Raw genomic sequence first — 24,724 nt, 5'->3', positions numbered from 1 at the left:
TAGTGAGTATACATAGGAGGCGTGTATGCTGCTGTTTATGGAAGACATTGACTCATAATCATATGTTGCTCAGAGAGAGAGAGAGAGAGAGAGAGAGAGAGAGAGAGAGAGAGGACCTTAACATAGGGTAGATGTGTGAAGTTCCAAGTCACGGAGATCCTCAGTAGTGGATGCGAGCAGCCAAGCTGTGAAATGCAGTCACTACCACCACCACTATTATTAATATTTTGGATTACCTCATTAATATAGTGTTATATGTGTTAGTTAGGGGTAATAAATCAATCAATAGCAAGTAGTGAAGGGTGATATTACCTTCTTTTTGTCTCTCATGGAGCCCTTGCCACGCACCATGATCTTGCAACCAGTCTCCTGCTCGAGCTGTTTGGCCGTCATCCCCCGAGGCCCAAGTATTCGACCCACGAAGTTGAACTGCAACAGAGAACAACATTGTTACATAACCTGTTCACACATATAACAATTAAATTATATCACCAGCCAAGTTTGATCTTCAAGGAGGATAAATGTTCAATTGGGTAAAAAAAATTAAGGAGGCCGCAAGGAAGCTGTGAGGAGAAACCAAACTGACGGCCTAGGTGAGGAGACATCAGCATGAGGTAAAGTGCGACACATGTTTGTTGTGTGGCGGATGTGGATGCTGGGGGAGGTGGCGGCGGGTGTCCATCTGGCTCAGGTTATTAATACATGGGCTGTGTGCGAGCAAGAGGCCACACTAAATATAGACTCCACCCACCAAACTCACCCCCCCCCCTTACCCTACCCACCATTTACGCCACCTTCCTTCACACTCGCGTCTTCTCGCCCCAAACGCCAAGGAATGCGTACTTTATTCAAACACAGTCATTTATTTTTACCCACATATATGACACTGTAACTGCAACATTTACTACTCGTTAAATGTGCATTCCAGGCGGGCCACTGTCAGGAGTGTGAAGATGATCGTCACCATCATAGCAAAGATATCACAATACTCATCATCTAGTTCCTGTAACTATGATGTTATTACAACTCTAAACTCAGCAGACAGCAAGCAGCCTTCCCGGCATGCGTCATGAATGACACTCTTGGTTGTACTCTGGCATGAGAATGGGCTCCACAATGAACTAACTCTCCGTCATCTTGAGGGAACACTGCCTATGCACCACACACCTGCTTTTACTGTCCATATAATCAAAAAGTCTGCAGGTCACCCGCCACAATAAAACTATCGCAGTCACCCTGAAAAATGGATAAGGCCACAACTTCTGACATTAAGTTAGGAGAACTCTGATGGGTGAACTTAGCGACAGTATTGTGTTATACCCATAAGTCTCATCCAAGTTGGCTTTTATTTATTCGTGGCAGAAGGTAAAAATACAAACTGAATTAATACAATACAATGATCATTATTCAACTAGTCATGCTTTCAGTTTTATCTCACCATCACGTCGGTCGAGGGAGGTCGTAGGTGTTACCTAAATATAAATACACAAGAAAATCTAAATAACTAATAATTATAAATAAGGAAAAGAACCTCAGCGCGTTGGTGTATGTCCATCCATCCAACGTGTCGACATTTACTCGCTGCACATACAAAACCGTGCGATGTGGCTAATGTGTTCCTCGGCATTGTGAAGGAAATAAAAACAGCCATAAACCTGATCACACACCAACACTATATTACCAGGGGAAGGAGTTGTCTAAAAATTACTGTAGTAGCAAGTGTCTAGTAGCAGATTACCACCGTGATCAGTCAAACAGTGATAAAAGTGTTGGAAAATAATATGGGGAATCGTGGTGGTGACGATGAGAGAGCTGCCAACCTTACCTTGGATCAGTACCAAGCGACACACACACACACACACACAAACACACACACACACACACACACACACACACGTACGTACGTACGTACGTCTCGTTAACATCAGTGACACGTAGCCCTTCTGGAGAGCTTCGTTTACCGCGTCGAGAGAGTGTACAGGAACACACTATACCCTGTTACAGTACCTTTAATTTCCCAACACATTACAACATTCAAACCCGTTACAGTAGGTTAGGTTAACATCATAGTAAAGATAGTTGCTAGATTTCTTTCATGTTAAAACAGGTAGTCTAATGATCAACATTTTGTCCAAATGCACCTTCAAGTATTTCTCCTAGTGAGGTACTCCGACCTCCCACTTCCTCAGCATCTAGACTTTACTACTGCCACAGAAAGGTTAAGGGGTGATGTGGTACCTTATTCAAATGACAAGTCGTGGCCACCGCGTTCTTCAGCACCGGGCATCTATTTATCATTTCAACAAAACACAAAATTTGCATTATATTTACGTCTATACATGAAGAGTAGGTTTAATTAATCCTCACAATGTAAACGAGTGATTTTTTTTTATCTCCCAGAACACGAGGATGCCACAGGAAATACTAACCATGCTATTTACTAAGATCACGTGAGAGTAACATGAGCTCCGAGTAACATTACCCGTTGACAATTAAAGCCAATCTACCGGTAAATATTTATCATCCATATTATCTCACCTGTGATTCTTTTCAGTGATATATGAGGTGAGATGGTGGGTGGCCTGGGGTGTATGAGTGGTGGTAGTGGGTGGCCTGGGGTGTATGAGTGGTGGTAGTGGGTGGCCTGGGGTGTATGGGTGGTGGTAGTGGGTGGCCTGGGGTGTATGGGTGGTGGTAGTGGGTGGCCTGGAGTGTATGGGTGGTGGTAGTGGGTGGCCTGGGGTGTATGGGTGGTGTGTAGTGGGTGGCCTGGGGGTGTATGGGTGTAGTGGTGGGTGGCCTGGGGTGTATGAGTGGTAGTGGTGGGTGACTTGGGGTGTACAGGAAGGATGAGGGGGGGTGTGTGTGTGTGTGTGTGTGTGTGTGCAGAGGTGGAAACAGTCCATGAGAGTACAGCAACAGGAAGGCTCCCCCACCTGTTTACACTCACAACCTACCCTCGCCTTTAAAAACACAAGTCTAACTCCAGCATTACCGGGGTGTGTGTGGATGCCTGACCTCCCCCCTAGCTCCATCATCCACACTCACCCATACATGTCACCCATCAGGCCATCACACATACACTCTAGTCCATAATATTTGCATATATAATACATCTATCCTAATGCATAATAATTTATACAAACTCTCTCTCTCATCATGTGTGTGTGTGTGTGAGGTGAGAGAAGGGGCACGTTTTACATAAGAATCAGCCTATGTTTTATGCCAGTGAGGTACTACCACACTGAAGGTACCTTGTGGAACAGTAATGAAGGTAAATGTGGGGTGGGGAGGGGGGCTGATGGTGGGTGGGTATATGGTAGTATGAGGGAGAGGTGGTAGAGAGGTGGTGTAGCGTGGGCGTGGGCGTGGTAGAGAGGTGGGTAGTACAGAGTTGTAGAAGCACCACCACCTCCTCCTACTACTACTGCCAGTGACACCTGGTGAGGCCCTCTACCACCTGGCCAAAGTTTACACTCGACCACCTAGTGTCGACCAGCCTCACCCTTCGTCTACAGCAGGCACGACGGGGAACGAAGATGGGGCGAAGGTGAGAGGAAACTGGTGGGTTGAGGGAGGGGGGGGGGAGGATGGACAACAGCTACCAGAGGGCGGAGAGGTGATAAGTGTAGACGGAAAGGGGAGAGATGGAGACGGAAAAGGTGAGGGAGGACACGTGGGAAGAGATGAATAGGACAGAGGATAAGGATGTGTGGGAGGGATGGAGGGAGGACGCCTATACAATATGACTAAAAGAGCCACAAGAGCGGGGGGAGGGCGGGGGAGCCACAAACCACTATACTCCCACAAGATGCTGTAAGCCCTTTTCAGCATTTACATACACACACACACAAAATCTGCCACCTGGCCGTGTCACTTTAAATCCTGTACATGTGTTATGTGTTGGCCACATCTTGCTGGCGAGTCTACATACTGGGCCGAGCAAAAAAAACGGATGAATTGGGCAATACATATTCTTAGGGCTCCACACACCTGCTAAAACTTAAAAAACCTTTCTGTAACTCTCCCACTGCAAATTTGATTACGTGTGTGTGTGTGTGTGTGTGTGTGTGTGTGTACTGCTCTAAAACACACACACAGAACCTTCCAGTAAACCACCATTTGTCTCCACAGGCACGTACGACCTTCCCACATATAACCCTGACCAAAAAAAAAAAAACCTCAAGGCTACACAGGTTTATTTCAGCAACGGTAAATCTTAATATATTAATCTATTATATATTTTCACCTCTGGAGCCACGGGAGTCATGCGTGGCAGGGACTCGCCATCAAATCGAAGTTACCAATAACATTCCGGTAAATTTTCAGGAGCTTACTGTTTATGAGGGCGTCGTAATTATTGTGCCTCTGTTGCTGTAAGACGAATCTCACCTGACGCCAAGGAGACTCAAGCCTGATGTTTGCTCGTATTGGGTTGTAATCCCTTGAAGAGGAGATTTCAAATGCGATAAAGATTCCTTGCGACAGACGTAGGAAACACGTGTCCCTGTATGTCGTCCTCCGTGTGCAGGTAAGCGGCCCATGAAGAATGGTCCTCTACTCTCCAGTCAGTCCTGTTCAAGTGGTGAGTGAGGGCAGAAGTGTGTGGTGGTGTTTTCGCTACGTGAGGAACATTTCCACGTCAGAACACTAGTTCCCCTGAAAACCCGGGAGGAAGCTTACACATTACACGATTTCTGCGTATTTTTTCAAGAGGGTTCTGTGTGTGTGTCTTTGGAGGGGGCAGAGATGAATCACTACAGGGGTAAAGGTCTGGGGTCACTTGGGTTTTACTCTCCCCTCACAACATGAGCGTTGTGGCCCTCCTATTTAATTTTCTACAATGCACACATGCCAACACCGCCCATCAATGCTTAATCACCAATGAAGAATTATTGTACTGTATCTGCAAGACTTTCCTCCGGTAAAAAAAAGGGGTGTTTAGTCCAACTGTGACATCGTGAGCATTAGTATATGTGGTCTTGCACCAACAAATGTGACCTGACCTTAACAGCTGTTGCACCTTCACCATGAACACCACCAGCTGACCCTCAAAGTACTTTATCTACACCATCTCTGACTGCCAAAGGTGGACGCCAAACCGGCCTTCAGGAGACTGAACCATCACTCTCAACCTGTGATCACACACACTGAAGGTCACAGTTGGTTTGATTACAAAATGAAGAAACACTTCCGGTGGATGGCGTGTACAGGTGTAATCTATAGAACGGAAATTCCACCACAGTGTGTGTGTGTGTGTGTGTGTGTGTGTGTGTGTGTACTGCAGGGAAGAAGGGCTCACAGTACAAATAAGACAGGTCACGTTCTCACTCCAGATTCTATACACAAACACCAAGACTATACCAACTCAACAAACATTCACAAGTAAAACCCTCTTATATAACTATACCTAAACATTCACACGTAAAATCATCTTATATAACTAATCCATCTTTTACTTCAATCAGTTAAAGAAAAAAATGACCTATGTAAATATATTGTGTCAGCATTATCACGACCATTCCTGCCATCACACAAAGCACATCTAATTACTTACGACTGAGCAACTGTTCCGAGCGTGACCAACCCGACCTGAATGACTACTAACGTAACCATTAATCAAAATACAATGAACCTCAGCGCTGGACGGATCTTTACCACCACCCACACCCACCCACCCACCCACACCCACCCACCCACACACGAGCAATTATTACCCAAGCTTACCTTCCAATACATACTAATTCCGGGTTTCGATCCTTATGTGACAGTCGAGTTAGTGTAAGCCAATAAAATTAAAACTCTAGGAAATAAATGATCTAAAAATAAAAATATATATATATATACCGACGTCTGTACTGTAAACCCTCTCTGATGCATCGCCCCTGAGAGATTTAACTTGTCCAAATTATAAATAAACAACTCATAATATATTCATGATTTTCAATATATTCACCATTTACAATACAATCACCGTTTACAATACATTCACCATTTACAATACAATCACCAATTTTGCACAAGAGGTTAATAGAATCAATATACTGTACACATTAGTTAAGAATAAAGAAAGATTAAGATTCTGTGGATGAGGAGGAAGCAACGGTGGCGATAAAGACTATAACTGAATGGCATGTGAGCAGATGGCATGATAGGGCACCATATAGTAATTAATGGCAGGATGGAGCCACTATCACCACCTCACACCTACATCACTATAACACTACTTTTTATATATCATGTACCTCCTCTTGTGTTTATTGTTTCTGAAATAGTCTACCTATCAGTCAAGCGGTGATTTCAAAAGACTTATTTCTTACTGTGAATTAGTCAGCATCTGGATACCACTACTATTACTACTACTACTACTACCAATAATAATAATAATAATAATCAAAATACAACATAAACAATAAGATTCTAGAAGTAAAACCAAAAAGGCCAATGGACATTAAAAGGCCAATATGTCGTTTCTCCGCCATGAACTTTGATACACATTTCCATTATTTTCCTTCTTGGTTTGGTTAGGGTAAGTTAAAGTTAGGTTAGGTTAGGTTAGGTTAGGTTAGGGTTAGTGAGTATTTTATGACAAGCTGAAAGCAATAAGAGGATTGTTTGCTGGATCTAATTTTACGTTTTTCTACATTATTCATCCCATCCTCTAGCAGAAACATTCAGTGCAAACTTGTGTGTTAATGTTCACTATGGCGTCTTGTCTGTTTACTACCTGAAGAATCTCCACCTCCAGTTTCTTTCACCTACAGATTAACCACCCAAATGTAAACCTACCTTATCCTAACCTAACTGGTGGTTATCCATAAACTCCCTTAAGTGCTTCGTGGGGATTATTAACTGATATTTAGTAATTACGTTTATTTTATCTGTGGAGTCTTGACTGAGGGGAGTCACGCGACCACAATGACAACACAACCAGAGGAATCCCCCCCCCAACCCATCTACTGATAACCCTCATCCCACGATTTGCGGCCGGGTCTGAGGGATATTATCTTTTAAAATGTCTAATGAATCATAAGAGGAAGTCAAACAATAATATAACTTTTAGGGTTACGTTCGACACAGTCACTTGGAAGGAAGAAGAGGCTTTTGAGATGTTGTCGACCAGATGTTAAGTGTGTCTCTATTTCACACGCGGGCCAGACAATACCCGCGGCACAATTGGCTTTTCTTGTTCGTACACAGAGACGTCCAGGTAATAAGCCTAACCTTGTGGAGGGACACAAGAGACACACCTAGTACAACCACTCCCGCTAAGAAGCTCAAGTGATTCTGAAAAAAACCACGGCGAAAGTAATTGTCACAACACACCATTACCTGGGTAAAATATTGGTTAAAATCAGTGTTTACCTGGGAGGAGGAGGGGTACCTGCAGATTATTCCGGGGTGCCCCCTGCCTCCCCCGTCCCCCAAGCAGCTGAGTCGAGATCTAAGCCGCTTGATGACTTCTTGTATAGTGAGTCATGGTGTCCTGATGACGGTTAAGGCGCCACAATGAACCAAACACACCATTACCGAGATTATAATGACAGTGGGAGGGACTCAGACCTACCGTGGTCGCCGCCCACACAATCACCTCCCACGATCACTGCTCCCACCCTGTTGGGGGAGGCTGGGCAGCCCTGGAAAAGGTGAGGACTGTATAACGAGCACGCAGGAATCTTATCTGAGAGGAGTCCCATTTTCACCCAAAGGGGTTGAGGTACAGAGAAGAACACTACTCCAACAGGTCCACCGCTGTACGTCAGCCTCCCGGGTGAGCCAGCTGACCTCATGTTCACTACAAATCTACACGCCAGGTGTGAGGTGTGTGTTTATGTCATCACAAAATTGGGTGTAAAGAAAGACATTAATGTATAATTTCAGTGTAGAATAAATAACCAGCATGATAACAAGGGAGGGTGATGAAGCAAGGCAGAACAAAGGTCTATAATGAGAGCGGGGTAACGACACACAAGGAACAGAATAAGGTGCGGTGTAGGGGTCGAGGAAGGAAGGGGTGCGTGATGCTCCGGCCACAGTCACCGCCAGCCACCATCATCATCCTAGTACACCCCCCCCCCCCTCACACTACTACAGACAAACGCGGGTACTTCCTACACCTCCTCTCCCACCTTCCGTCACACGCCATCACTCAGGCATAAACACACGTTACTATCAATAACCCCGAGACTCCCACCCCTCCATAACGACAGAAAATAACATATAATAAATAAGGCAGAGGAGAAGGGGAGGAAGGTGGATGTTTCCCGCGGGTTTATCTCTCTCACTATCCTGACACTGATGGATGGATGCCGCCATAACCGTGAAACACCAAGTATTTTACACCCCACACACTCCTCCAACCCCGCTTCCAGTTTTAATGCCATGGTAATTCCTCCAAACCTTTGTGCTCTTGTGCAAGCTTTATAAAAAAAACTAAGATTGTTTACATGAAGTGATGGAACATTTCAAAACTGTATATAATAATTCACATAATTTTTCACATCCAACCAGTTTTAAAATCTAACATCTTGAGTTAGTGTTGACAATCACACACAGGATATAATAAAAGGAGATGACGTTAATAAAGCCTAGATGACAGGCAAGAGACTGGGTAAATGTTTCCTCAGAGACAACCAGTAAGTTTAAGTTGCCTAACATGACATAACACTCCCGGGGAAAACCTGCGTTAAAAGTTAAAATGTAAATATCCTGAAACACGAGAATACTGCATACAGGAGGGGGGGGGGCGGCTTATAGAGATGACAACGGTGGTGGGCGAGACATCTGGGTGGTGTAGTGTCAAGGTAACCCAACTTATCAAACCAAGTTGCGTCGTACACCTGTCACATCCCCGCGCCATGTCCTCTGCGCATCCCACACCCACACTGCCTCTGCTCACGCCCACACTGGCTGCTCACGCCCACACCACCTCCCCCACCCCCAACACCCAGTACCACTCGACAGCCACAAAATCTTCCTCTCCTTGTTATAATCCTACACCACCTCTCCCTCCTCCTCCTTGTGGTGGGCGAGGAGGAGGAGGGGGCCTCACTACAGGTCAGGAACACCGCACCAGTGATAAATGCTTGTCACAGCCTCCGTCAGCCTCCCAGTGATACCATCGGCCGTGGAAGGAACACTAATTGCTCCGCCCTCACTCAGACTGTCCCTACACCCAACAGGCCCAGTCACACTCCTCTGCACACCATCCATGTAAAACTGTATCTCTTGTGACGGATGATACACGTCAGCCAACTCACCAACATATCTTCTCACACTTTCTTTTACACAATAAGAAATAAAACTTTCGTCTGTACTATACATAAGGCACCACTGGCTTCATCGCTCAGTATCTAATGTGTGTGTGTGTGTGTGTGTGTGTGTGTGTGTGCGTGCGTGCGTGCGTGTGCGTGCGTGCGTGTGCGTATGTGTGTGTGTGCGTGTGTGTGTGTGCGTATGTGTGTGTGCGTGTGTGTTCAAGTTAGTCACAATAAACATGACTATACGTTAGAATATTGTTAACGAAAAGTGACTGAACAGGGAGGAAGGGGGGGGGGCGGTTTGGGGTCATCTACATTAAACCAGCACCTGGATATGTACTGTAGCTTTGACGTACATAGAATATTCTTCTTTGGCAACTGAACAAATAGACGGGGGATAACTAACTAACTACTGGTATCTGTTGTATAATCTTCGCTACAATGTGCGTCATCACTCAATCGTCCTCGCTGTACTGGCATATTCACACATAACTTGTTAAGAGTAAATTGAGAAGTTAACAGACTACCGACACGTCACGCCATAAAACGCCTCGGGTTACTGTGATGGAAAATAATTACAGCAGCTGACGACATCGACGTGACAATAATGTGAAGACGATACTTCTATAATAAATTAGAAGATAACATAAGAATGGAAAAACTGCAGCGGGGTGGCGACCTGTCATTCAGCAGGAAGCGGCATATTAAATAAATGGAGGTACAAATCCGCAAGCCATCAGGGAACGTGTACCGTATAAGAGCCAATGGCGGTCAATCCAACCCCACCATCTGACCCAGCTACACACCGATGTCTCCCGCACGCCTGCTTGACACAGTTTTATTTTCATGAAGTTTATTTGCTTAAGCCATTTGGTCATAATATATGTCGATCAGCCTGTGGGAGGTACTGTGCGGACACACTTAATGAACGGCATGATAGACTAGTGAGGATATATCTGGTCCAGTCCTTGATCTGGGGCATTGTGTGTCAGGTCTGCTCTGGTGACAACACAAGAGCATTTACACTCGTTAATTATCACCGTCTGTAAATTAAAATTTGTTTTAATTCTAGGTGAAGAAGTGAAGCCTAAAAGAATTGTGTTCCGAGCTGCTACAATAGTGCTACAGGTACAGAATGGTGTCTCCGTCCTATCCCTCCACTGTATCTGCCCCAGTGTTACTTAGTATCGCACGTGGTGGAGGACAGGCAGCCCCCTCCCCACCCCCTCTCTCTTCCCCTCCCCGTCTGAGCATCTGGAGGAGGAGAGTTCCTGGCGGGAGGGTGTTTATGCAGGGCCCCCTGAGACCACCGCGGCGCCACACCGACCATCCTCTCCACACCTCCACCACTGCCCCAGTTGCCACCACAAGTCACCTCCATCACCTGCTTCACATGTTAGTGGGGAGCATCTTGTGTTGGTGCGTGGGAGGGAGTACAGGAGCAACTCGTGTCTAACAGCAACAACACAGCTTATGGAAGCAACTGACCACAACAAGCTGCTATACTAATACTAGCCACGCCCACACCAACCACGCCCACACCAACCACGCCCACACCAGCCACTGCTACGTCCTCACCCTCTTCCCTATCTCATTTCCAAACGACCAAAGCATTAACCATCACGACCTGGCTCTGGTCACGGCCATGTGCTCACCTGCCTTAACCACACCCCCTCCGCCTTTCATCCCGCTAAGAGAGAGACGTGATAGGATTAAGATAAAAGTGGATAAAATACATGAAAACTAGTAATATTATGAGATATATCAGTGCCCATGTTTCTTATCGCCCACCAAGTCTTCGCACGATACCCTAATCACATGTTTTATCTCTCCCAAACATAATTGGAGGAAAATGATGAACGTCACGTGGTAAGTTAAGGTGGGCTATGGTGAAGAACTCGTTGATCCAGTCTAACACGATACCCTCCTGTAGGTGGTTGAAGGTAAACATTAAAACACCGACGGGGAAGACTGTATAGAACACCACCATCACAGTCACCCCCAGTTACCCCTACAACACAAGACCCGTGTCCTTAACTCCCTCGCCTCCAACATAACAATAATGAAAGGTGTTACTACTTGTTATACACTACGATGATTTTTCACATAGGGACTGACAATAATGAATAGGAGACACGCCAAGGTCTGTCACACAACCTAACCTAACCTTCCCAGAGCAGTGCGATAGTTAGAGGCATTACCACCAACCTCCACAATATTCTACTAACATCCGTCCGCCCAAGCTGAGTCTACTCGGCACAGTGACACTCGCCCCACCATCCACTCTGTGTTTACACCCACCAGCACCTCCACAAATACACTCCCAGGCACGATGCTGGGAGACTACTAGACTCACGTTTGGTTCTGGATAACACAGGGGCACACAACAGGGACCTGGAGACCACAGATGGACCAACAGGGACCTGGGGACCACAGATGGACCAACAGGGACCTGGAGACCACAGATGGACCAACAGGGACCTGGAGACCACAGATGGACCAACAGGGACCTGGAGACCACAGATGGACCAACAGGGACCTGGAGACCACAGATGGACCAACAGACCTGGAGACCACAGACAGACCAAAAATTCGTTACGACACAGCCTCAACCCACATGAGAGCTACTATTGTGTTGCTCGTGTCTTCCGTAATATTCAGTGAACTAACAAAACCTAAGCAAAACACGTACAACAATGCTACTGTAATGATCAACTGTACTAGGGAAAAGGGTTACATTTTACGACAAATACATAAAACGTAGATACAGTGGATTGTGAAGATCATAGGGACCGACTAAATTCACGTTATGTTACACGGTTCTCAGCTCGGACAAAAGCAGTACGAGATGCGGTCATGTTACCACAGCCAACAATAACACAACGTATGGAACACAAATAGTCAAGACAACATATCTATTTGTTCCTCTCAGAAGGTCGATGAACAAGTACAGTACAGTGGTGTTATTTAGAGTACATGACGGTGGTGTAAGCAGGAGGTCCCCCAGCATGGTGGTGAACAAAGACGCAGCACTACCACCACCATTACACTGCTCCTTACACAAAGGATGACATCAGCCTCACCGTCTTCCCAGGTACATTACGAAAGCAATTATCCAACACATAATGCAGCCCCGGTGGTCTCGGCTGTTGCCCTCAGTATAAACTTGCACTAAATGGACGGGTGCGCCTCCTCTCCCTCCTCCCGGCCAGTTTACAACTTTACACCTCAACCATGACACACACACCCCCCCTAAATAAAATTAAAACCAACAAATTGATTTATATCCTAACTTTTTCTTCTACTATGATATGATTGATGTTTTGATGTCTAGGTTCAGTTGACACGATGGCCAGATTATTATGGGCGTCTCTTGACCACGTAGAAGAGAGAGAGAGAGGATCAACGTTAAGGAGGTGGAGGAAGGTGACTAGAGAAGGAGGGGGGTGATAATAAAGGAAATCGTAAAGAGACGAGTAAAACACAGGGTATAGCAAATAGAGGATGATAAAGAGGAGAAACAGAACTGATAAGAGTGAAGGAAGATTAATAGGAGAAATGGAGCCAAGAGGTGGGGTAAAAAACAGCGAATGGGAACTGGAAGAGAAGGATAAAGGGGAGGATTAAAGAGAGAGAACAAAAAATATAGGGGAAAGGGAAACCAGAGGAAGGAAGATCAACACGAAAAAAAAAGTAGGAAGAATCGGTAGTTAAGTGAGAGGGAACCCGCGTTAATAAACAAATGAGGATAAAAAACAACAGACGTTAAGACATTTCAACAAATAAAAGAAGACAAGAGAGAAGGTGTGTGGTGTGAGGAACTGACTGGCCGTGATTGATGGGTGGGGGAGGGGGGTTTAGTGATGGCTGCTTAGCTCATCATGGAGGGTAGAGAGAGAGAGGGGGGGCGACGAGGAGGAAAAGGAGGGGGAGGGGAAGGACGAGAGTAAAGTGAGAATGAAGATGTGAGGAGTGTCACCAGTCACCTCCGTCACCTCGACTGTGTGTACAAACAAGGTATTCGACCAGTGTGCTGTGTAATTATCTAATCTTATCTAGTTGGTGGTGGTTATTTGGTCGCTGTGTCACGTTGTAGTAATTACCCCCAACTAATAAACAACTTAAACACTATTACTAGTATACTATTGCTATGAGAAGACATCTATTCCCACGGTAAACTCTGCTTATGAGGGACATTCCCACACTTGTCGGTCGTACTGTAGCGGTCACGAAGGACACAGCACACTGCCGACACGCACTCCGCCCGTGGTCATGGCCATTCTCAAGAATTCTCAGCCCGAAGACCCCCCAGGAGTGAAATGTTCTACGCAGGATGCACACAGATGCTGCTGCCACCCCCCAATCACTGCCTCTCTATTATGAAGCACCGTCACCCTCCACAACTGTAGCACAAGATGTGGAGTGGTGTGTGGAGTATGGTGTGGTGTCAGGTGACAACCTCGGCCAGTGTGGTGTGGTGTGGCAGAATGGGGTGTGGAGTGAACATCCATGTAGTTATTCACGGAGATATAAACTGGAGCAGAGAGATGGGAGGACTGGGTGGTGGTGGTAGAAGCAGGGACCTGCCATTCACAGGTGGTGTGCTTGGTGAACGCTTGTGTGTGCGAGGCGTATGGCCAAGGATTGCAGCGCTACGGTGGTGGCGTATAAGCTGCCAGGTGAGGGTGCTGGGATTGGCACCAGGTAAGGTGTCAAAGCGGGCCAACACACCTCACCACCGCTATGACACACATCAGTGTCATCACACGTAATAGCAGCAACTGAGATATATATATATATATATATATATATATATATATATATATATATATATATATATATATATATATATATATATATATATATATATATATATAGTAGCAAGAGTATACTAGTACAAGTTTAGCATAGCGTGGTGAGAGCGGAGCTGTCAGACCTGGACACACTGCCCCTCACCTGACCTTCCCACTCACCTTACACCGTCTTAATTCGTCCACCTCACCGTTATAACTAAGACTGGTTGCACGACTTACACTGCAAGTGACCACAAAACTCTCACGGTGTACAATGCACTATTCAGTTTTCTCGACGATTTGAGTAAAGGTGATTTATCGCCATAGAAAAATGTGTGTGTGTGTGTATATATATGTATATATATATATATATATATATATATATATATATATATATATATATATATATATATATATATATATTTAAATACTAAAGGACCATCTTCAGGATGTTTCTTGACGATCAGCGTGCAGGTGTGTGTTATGGTAGTGGGAGAGGATGTAAGAATGTAAGAACCAGGGAGGTACTGTACACTAGTGAGGCGAGGCTTACAGGTGATGTTCATTAAGATAGTTCTCTTAATTCAAATACAACACATGTCTTAAAATAATAACAATAATAATAATTATATATATATATATATATATATATATATATATATATATATATATATATATTAATTGTGGGTATTATATAAAAAGAAGCCTTAGTTGAGGCGTGGCAGTGAGACGCCAGTGATGTGAGAGCCAGGTGACACTCGCGACAAAATAATAGTTGGTTGTAACTTATGAAATATGTCGTGTTGAAAAATTTAATTTGTAAGCGTCATTCATACCTTCTGTACACATTTGTTTTAAAAGGGACGGGGACACCAAGTCGAGAATAAACACTTTCATTATTCCCAGAACCGCGAGACACACGCCCACACCGGGTCAGCCGCAGGAGGTACGGACAACAATACTGAATGGTCCCGAGCTGGGCGGTGACTCGTGGTCAATACTGCAACTCATAAGATAAATAATTACATTTCCCCCACTCACCCCCCCCCCCAGTCAACAGGGTGCTTCAACACACCCACACACTGAAGGATTTTAATAAATATATAACTAAATAATATAAAACATACTTAATATTTTCAGCATATACTGTAACTATAGTTACCGCCAGCCTTTGTATATCACCATACTAGACCCCGCCGTTATTAGCGACTCACTCTAGTTTAAAATAAAACAAAACCACACTATCTATCTATCTATCTATATATATATATATATATATATATATATATATATATATATATATATATATATATATATATATATATATATATATATATATAATGGAGGATGTTATGTGATGATGGACAGCGATGTAAAATTTCATGATAAAATGTTGGATATTTTATGTTAACTAAGTATCATTATTTTGTTTAAGTAGCAGTGTGCACTTTAATTCCAGAAAGATGTTCATCATATTAAGGTTACCTGGCTTTAGTGTCTTACCTCCAATGACAAACTTTTCACTCAGACAGTGGGAAGGAAACACGCCAGAGAGCGGTGTGTGACCACTCTCTAGTGCAGCCTCATATACAGTATATATAAAGGTTTATTAGAGTAGAGTGATCTATCTAACCACGAGCTTCATATAACTCTGGCTTATATTATCAGGCACTGCTACAGGAGGCTGCCTCGCTTCTGTATATCGTAGTCAGTTCATTTAGTGGAACATCTACGGCAGTATTAACACCTGCATATGATTTCAAAACAATTGATCTTGGTAATGAGACAACACATCACCTTACAATCATCAATGTCCCCACTTTTCATAACCTGTTTATAAAATCAGGCGCCGTCAAGAGGTGCCATTTACAGAAAACATCGTGATACACATCAAAGAAAACTGCGCTGTATGGCCCCGTGTAGGACCTCCCCAGTGTGGGACAGTGATGGACTCGAATATTCCACTCAAGGTATACTCCACACCCAGGTACGTCTCCAAATATGTACCCTACAGATATGCGCGGAGCACGTGTGGTGCCGTCACAAACACAACATAATCTGGCGCAGGGCTGCAGCACCTACAGAATGCTAACCTGTGCCTCCCTGTCTCCTGGATACTAACAAACCCGACACTTGCTCACTCACCCACACCATCACCTCCCTGTCTCCCAAGCTGCACTCACCTGTAAATATAAAACCAAACATGAGAAAAATACACAAATAAATACAAAAATACGTAAAAATATTGAAATTTAGTATTAAAAATTACGTAAACATAAAATTGTGAGAGGTCCCGTTAACTCAAACTTATTAGTCATAAATACTAATACACCCACTAATGGGATTACCTTTAGACTAACCCTCCAGATTATTTCACCGTCACGCTAACCTATGCTGACCTGACCTAGTCATAATATTAGTTACTGAAATATATTAACTCAACACAAAAAATCCAATGTATAGTTCTTATCAGTTTTGACCAATAGTATGAGTAACACGTGTAGTGTAGTGTAGTGTAGTGTGTGGACGTGTAGTGTAGTACCTCCACACCAACACTCACAATAACTGGGTAATTACCACACAACACACCACAATCCCTCCCTCCCCGACCCACATGCCCAACACGTACAATTCTATATGCCGAGTAATGACGAGGCAGTACAAACAAACGCTGGATGGTAAGTGGCGGGGTAGTGACACGCGAGCAGTAACTTCCCTGTGGTGGTTCATCGCTGACGGCTCCACTCTCTCGTTCCCCATATACCCAGGATGAGACAGTTGGCAGGGAATAACAAATAACTATTCCCACGGCCTCAGGTTATGACTTACATACTCGACAGGTGGTGAGGAGTGGAACTACGGCAGGAAACCAAGTAGTGCCGCAACAATGTAAATGAGCCCCAAAAAAGTCACCCCCCCCCCTCCCGGCTCTTTTTCACCCCTGCAAGAGCCAAAGAATTGTTGCATGTTGCTAGGTAATCAGGTGTGGCGCTCATGGTCAACCCACAGCTGTGCACTAAATGAGAAACCACTTCCTCAGTACCCACGTGTGTGTGTGTGTGTGTGTGTGTGTGTGCTGCCATCAAAACGTTTCTGGGAATGTTAAACAACCGCGATGACGGAGTATCTCCACACAGAGGCACCAGTGAGCACCGCCCTCCACCTCACACCAAACCTGTCACCTTAAGGTTAAGAAATACTTGTCAAAAACAGACATTACAAAATACTGTTCCTTAAATCTCTAACTGTAAGATAATGAGAGTTGGGTGGGCGGAATGTGACGTAGAGGTGGGCAGACGAGGCGGAGTCCGGCCGGCCATCACTGAACAGGTTAAGGTGAATGAAGGTGTGGGGGTGGTGGGTAGGGTGAGGTGGGGTAAGAGTAGGCAAGGTGAGTCAGGCAGGAGAGAGGGTGGGTGGGTGGGGCTGAGGATGAGTTGCCCTCATGAGTGAAGGTGCGTCAACCAGTGCCCCTAACACGAGGCTGTGCCCCTAGATGGGGGACGCCCTTCGCTCACAATTTACGGGGCACAGCGCATCCCGTCTCCCTCCCCCATACATGGACTGGGGTCGCCACATGACGTCACAGGGGGTCATTGCCCCTATGAGCCAACAGTAATGGTGACAGTATTAACCTCTCCGGGCAGATTGTGGTGCAAGTGGGAGTTTGTGGAGCTGGTGCAGCTCTGAGAGGTACGGGTATCGTACCAGCTGAGATTTTCTCGCCAGGTGTGCTGAGGCGCGCTTTGCCGGGTAGCCACCTGCCCCACGCCGCCACCCTCCCACACACACCCAACTATATTATACGCACACCTTGCCTGGCTTAAGGTCACACCTGACCAAACGTTTACACTTACCATGTTCAGTGTTCTCTGGTTTATTAATTCAGGCACAAAGACGCCTGGAAGCACTTGCTGGGCATCTACACACAAGCAACACATGAAGACGCACAACAACCAGCTCACAAACAACTACATAACTATAAAAACAAAAGTGTGTGTGTGTGTGTGTGTGTAGTAAATATGGAGGTACATGGATGGCGGTGGTGGGTGTGTGGAGCACCTAGGCGGTCACCGGGGGAGGCGGGGGCGACCTTGTGGGAGGCCAGGCAAGGTAAACGGCCGGTACCCTCACGCCCGCCCTCCACCACACAATACACCCCACTACCCAACACAGTAACTACAAAGGAAAGTAATACGTGTGTTCAACTTGTTTAGACTCTTTGTCGAATATTGGAGAGAAAGGAGAGAAAAGAGTGTGTGTGTGTGTGTGTGTGTGTGTGTGTGTGTGTGTGTGTGTGCGTGCGTGCGTGTGTGTCCCTGTACCCAATAATGAGCGTGGGCAGGACACACCTGCAGCGTCAAAAGCGACACACCACACGGCCCACCAAACACCCCAGACGACCACCACTCGTGTCTAAACGAAACAATTATGCTAGCACATGTCTGGGAGGTTTCTGAAACGCGAAAGAACGAAGGGAAAAACATTAAATAAGGCAGAGTGAGGAAGAATGCGTGGTGGGCAGCGAACAATACCGGCCCTAGCAGCACCCACCACCACCACCAGCCGGCCCACACAGGTGCAGCCAGAGTCAAAAACTGAGTTGCCAAATATGGCCGCCTCCAACACACCAGGTAAAAACACACTTCTCTCCAGCAGTTACAGTCGACAGTGTTTAATAACTACAGGGAGGAGAACCTACGACTTTAACTGTTGTTGGAAAATAGATAAGAGATGAGCCGAAGGCGATTTTGGGACCCACAAGGAAATTTATCTCAAGTTAAGGCCTCATGATGCCCAGCGCTGCCACGTCATACGCCACTTTGTTCCTCCTCCACCTCCTCCCACAGCCAGCATCCGCCCCTGGCATCACTTACTCAAACCCCCCCTCTCTCTCTCTCTCTCTCCACACACACAGACAGTTTACCTGGAGTAAATCCTGAAGGTTGCTTTTTTTTACCCCCGCAGCTCAGTCTCCGCCTCTGTACTGCCCCCCCCACTCACAACACGCCCACTTAACAATTAGTCCAGCCTGTGCAAAAAGCCGTGTCAGTCCACCCCCTCCCCCCCACACCAGTCTTTTCAAAATCAAAATAATGACAACGTGAAAATGCTGAACAAGTAATTAGCAAATCTGGACAATACTCAATCTCGAGCTGGAAAGTCTAACCAACACATAAGACACTAGTATAACACCACAGCCATGTAAGCGGGGTGTTGGGTACGCATTAGAAGGGGTCTAAGTCCATTGTATAACTGCTTCACTATGCGGGGCCTGAAGACACCTTATACCTTCCATGTAGCGGGACCATCAAGAACTTCTGTGACTGTTTACGTCTCTGATATCGACGAACTTACCATCACACTTACACTCCAAAGTTACGTCTTTTGTGTACAGACAGGCCTCACACACGTAAGTTTATTAACGACCTTACAAAAGATTCCTCCCCTGAGAACACATCGCCTTAACCTCCTTTCTACATAACCTGCTATTGTTAAGTAATAGTTCCTCAGAGGTAATCACCCAGACAGTTTAAAAAAGGTGAGTATTTAATTTCCGTGATTATATTGAGTGTTTACATTGCCTTGAGCTTCGACTTGTGCAGAACGAGTGGAGACGTCTAGTAAAACTATAGTCCCAGTGTCTGCAGAGGATCATATAAAAAAATTGAACGGTGTCACTGGTTGCGGCGGTGGTAGGAATGGTGTTACGGTGGTGGCGGGAGTGGATGGGATGAAGAGGGTAGCAACAGTGATGATGGTGAAGTTGAGGGATGGTGGGGATGAAGTTGAGGGAAGTGGGGACCGAGGTTGCGTGCACGTGAGAGGTATAGCGAGTGAAGGAGGAGGCGCTGGTATGAGGTGGGGGTGAAGTAGTGTAAGTGAGGAGAGTCTGGGAGGGTTAAAACAATAATAAATTAAGTGAATACAAAAAAAATGATCGAGGAGCGGAGGTGAGGTGGAGAGAGGAAGAGGGTGGAGACGGAAAGTAAAGTTTAAAAGGGACGAATTGGCGTGAGAAAAGGAAACGGAGGCTGTGAACCTAAGATTTCCCTAAAACGTTAATAGACACGACCAAGTCAAAGGTGCAGGTGAAGATAACTAATGTCTACAACAACCACGGGTAGAGTAACGGTGAAATACTGAAGACTCGACGCACGACAACAGAGAATATGTTGTTTAAGCTTATTTCTGGAGCGGAAACGGTAAAACTGAAAGATGGGGTGATGGTGGGGGTAGCCTGGAGGAGGGAGTGAGCAGGGGTCAGGAGCTGGGCGAGGTGAGGCGGCCGGGGAGGAGTGAGTGATTCAGATCGGTATGTTAGCGGCGTTCCCTGTCCATGTTAAACCTCCTCCATATCCCCCTCGCCATCTGCTCACATTTTCTGCCTCTTCAAAGTTAGTCATCTCACATTTACTCGAGCACTTGCCGCAGACCTCTCGGGTGAAGCACAACTTGTACCTCCAGTGTTGGCTCATAGAGTTGTGGCAAAAAAGAAGTGAGTTCTAGGACTGGTAGGATAAGCCGACCATGGTAGCAGGACACAAACTGGGAGAATGTCATTGCAAAGTTCCCTCACTGGGCTGGACAACACGAGCAGGTCACGTTCTCCAGCACCCTCTTCTCCCCTTCATCCTGTGTAACTTTTTTGGGTGTGTGGGAGAGGTGCCATTATCAGCCCTCAAATTTTGTTGCTCGTATCATCATCGCTGGTTCCTCCTGAGCTAACAATGGAGGCCTGGTTACCTCACCACGTCAGATTATTCATATTCTCACTCTGACGGACGGTGGAGACTACATCGCTCTCGCTTATAACGTCTGGTGTATGTTCCTGAACCTGGCTGGGCAGGAGTGTGTCAGATCGGGTCTGGATTGTGCAACTCGGGGCCAACCCGCAGGGCAGAGCTAATGGGTGGGCGGAGCCACTGTGGGGCGCCCACGCCTCTTTCGTCTACCTAGCGTTATCCCTCTCCTTAAGTCCCACACCCCACACCACCTGCGTTATCACCTCAGAGAATCGAGAGAAAACTGTTGGTAAAGGTTTCTATTGACTTTCTTAGGTGGGGGTTGTGCAGGTGAGACCATGCCTCGTCATCCTCCCGGGCAGCATTACGTCATTCCCTGGAAAGCGTCACAACAGCTGGATGCCCAGCTCATTCATGGCCGTATAAGGCCCGACCACTTTAAGGCACCGCTGCTTTGTTGTGATATATAAATCTCGTTCTTACAGCCTTCTGGCGTCGCCAACAGCAATAGTGTATTTAAATGAACGCTTATCTGTCGTTAGGTTTAAGTTATGGCGACATTCTACACACGGTCTTGGACTAATCACCAAGACATGAAATCAATCTCTAGGTACTGAGGATTAACCTTCACATATACAAGATATTTTTTGCTTCTTACACCAACCATTAGTCTCTCTCCTCTGCTGAAGCTCAAGAGATAATATCTAAATCAATGCTAGTAATAATCTGTCGTAATGATGGAATAAAAAAAGAAGCAAAACTACATTATTAAAATCATAAGGTGTGGACAACCACGTTAAACGATATAGCAGTACAGTACTGCCTTGATGCAAGGTCAATGCTTACGACCAGCAGTGGGGGGTGAACAACGGCCGCAACCTCTGAATCACACGAGTGGGAGGCGCGCACAAGTGTTTACGTCATCACCACGAGCCTTAGTACATAACACGTGGTAGTTTACCGGGTTACTTATCACCGCTTATTATTTAATATGATCAAAATGTACACCTGAATTCTGACTGAAGCGAAGAGAGGTGCGTGTTAGTATCACCACTGCTCTTAGGTCCAGCAAGTCCACCAATTGGTAATCATCAGCAGAGGCAATGTCTCCACCCACCAGCAGGTGAGGTGGACCCACGCCCTGGTTACATGGAGGGCGTCTCAGCGCAGCCCTGCCCTGGGGCTGGGTCCTGAGGTGAACCACGGGCGTTGTCCCCTTATACCTCCACCACAACCTTATACGGGCCCTTAACACGAGGCCTCTACCATCCCTCAACCACATCATCTTCACCAAAACGCAACCCAAGACTCCACCTAAGAAAAGTGAAAGATTTACTGGGGTCAGGGACCAACGCCGCCCACTCACCGTTCAACAGAGCCTCGAGTGAGTGTGGCCGCGCTAAAACAGGTACGGGTCTGACGCCACAGGAATAACGACAGTACACATTAACATTCCTGAACCTGAGTACTAGACAGCTTGATCAGGTGATGGGTACTGTATGGTGACAACAGGAAGTCATCCAAGCCGTGTGAGAAACGTACAGCACCCCAAAAAGTACCTGGCAGGATGGGTCCGATGACTTTCCAAATGCTACACACAACTGGTCATGTCCCGGGAGGGTTGTTGCCTGGCTCTGTGGCACACTGATCCTACTACACTTGGTAACCGAACATCATATTAATTACGCCGAAATAATTACACATTTCATTACTTATGTTAAACAATATACCATAATGCTTGTCCCAATATCTATCATCCGAAGACTTATGTGAGATACTCTACTTTCTTTCATATTCTCTTTACAAAACACGACCTCTCACCCCTCACACACACATCACGTTTTTCGCTATTTTTTTTTATTTTCATGAACGTAATCTAAGACCACGCAAAACTCAAACGTGTACACAAGAGGTTGGCGGGGGCATGAGGCGAGTCAGGAGAGCAGGTAAGGTCAGTGCCACGGCCAGGTAAGGCGTGCTGCTGCTGCGTCACCCACCCTACCAACCTACTGTATTGTCTTAACCTCTCACCCAGAAACGTCTTAACACACACAGAGTGAAGACAGAGTACAAAGTAGAGGCGGGAGGGGGCGATAGGCGGGAGGGGGCCGGGATAGGCGGGAGGGGGATAGGCGGGAGGGGCGGGAGGAGGGAGGTACGGACATAAGCATGCCATCATCGCCCCACCTCCTCTGACGCAAGCACCGCCCGTCCTTAACTCACCTTGACTACCACCACCTCTCATCAATACACAGGGTTTATCACACTCTGTAAACACTAAATATACCAGAAACAAGTTGTAAATTCCTGCGACAATAGGGTGTACTGTGGGTGCTGGGGGAGGGGTGAGCCCACACTAACACATCCACACGAAGGAGACTCCAACACCTCCCCCCCCCCCCAGCAGGAGGCCGGTGGACCAGCCGTGGACAGTATCCCGACCACCAGCACCTACACGCACCATCAGGTAGCGCACTCTATCACCAACACACCTCTCACGTGTACGGTATACAGGAGGTGCCGTGGGCGGGTATACAGGAGGTGCCGTGGGCGGGTATACAGGAGGTGCCGTGGGCGGGTATACAGGAGGTGCCGGGCGGGTATACAGGAGGTGCCGTGGGCGGGTATACAGGAGGTGCCGTGGGCGGGTATACAGGAGGTGCCGTGGGCGGGTATACAGGAGGTGCCGTGGGCGGGTATACAGGAGGTGCCGTGGGCGGGTGAAGTTAAATGTTCCAGGTAACTGAGTCGCTGCCGCCTCAACTTGGGCCATGTTAGCGTTCACTGTTTATCAACGCGGTACAAACACACCATAGAGGTGAACGGTTTGGTAACACTGTACCAGCCGGGGGGAGGTGTGGTGTGGTAACCTGAAGGGGTGATCAGGTATAACAAGCCAGCCACCATCTCACCTGTTATAAAAAGTCCTGGATAATAAAATTCCCGCCGTAATTTGGGGATTGTTTTTTTTTAGACCAATGCATGACATCATGAACCGTCTGTGAAGCAGTGTGATAAAGAGTGAGAGTGTGAGTGAGTGATGAGGTCAGGTGGGTGGTGTAGAATAGTCATACAGTGAGAGACAGAGCCCGAGGTGAGACCTGCCCACTGATCACTATCTTACCGACGCACTTCCTATTATTGTTTACATTTTCCTTTAGTAAACAATTACACGTCCTCACTAAATCTATGTTACAAAGAGGAGAGGCAGTCCAGTTATACGTTAGTGGCTCGTGTGTACTGGGGGGGTTCCAGGTTAAGCCAGTAAAGCTTGGCAAGCAATGGCCTGCCACACCCAACAAGATTAGCCGAGACCCTTACAATGGTTCCTTGTTTGTATGCAGACCCCCCCCCCCTCCCAGCGTCAGTGGACGTAACTGTGAGCTGTGTGAGTGCAGGACCTCTTCATATTTATAATGACACTTGGACTATGTATTTTGTTAATGTCATATATAATATATTTACACCTGAAGAGTGGTATAAAGACCATACCGGCCACGTGAAGTGATAGACATCAGTGACACTATTGCCTGGGTGTAACTACAACCTTCACGTCCACTCCACTGTTGCTTCTTCCATGAACGAATATATTTGTCCACACAAGTCCACATTTACGTACAGAGAACACCCCGGTATGTTTGTAGGTTAACAGGTGTAGTAGGAAGCACCAAGACAAGGTTGTGGTAGTGCTGGACCTCTCATACAGCACCTCAGGTTCACTCCCCTCTCCTCATTTTAACATATCATCCAGTGTCATACCTCAAGCGACGCCAGTGTTTATCATCAGATCTATATAATGAAGCAACTTGTTTAAACGTACAACTTTAATCCTCAACACTACACTTACGGCCCCAAAAAACTGTGTCCTAAGCGACATTTACCAAGTAACATTCCTTATCAGCTGGCGTTCACCGAGGTGGCAACT

At 46.2% G+C, this 24,724-nt stretch overlaps 1 protein-coding gene across 1 annotated transcript in view; it reads right to left on the bottom strand.

Moving 5' to 3' along the window:
• LOC121879580 (protein held out wings-like) overlaps positions 1-24,724 on the bottom strand; it is a 172,417-nt gene that overhangs the window by 18,801 nt on the left and 128,892 nt on the right. Inside the window, exon 6 of the mRNA XM_042386253.1 lies at positions 313-429. Coding sequence (XP_042242187.1) covers positions 313-429 — 117 coding nt within the window. The remainder of the gene's footprint in view (positions 1-312; positions 430-24,724) is intronic.

Source organism: Homarus americanus, unplaced genomic scaffold (genome assembly GCF_018991925.1).
Source record: "Homarus americanus isolate GMGI-L3 unplaced genomic scaffold, GMGI_Hamer_2.0 scaffold9741, whole genome shotgun sequence".
Lineage (NCBI taxonomy): Eukaryota > Metazoa > Arthropoda > Malacostraca > Decapoda > Nephropidae > Homarus > Homarus americanus.
The sequence above is the reverse complement of the archived record's forward strand: the minus strand, read 5'-3'. Positions and strand labels throughout refer to the sequence as shown.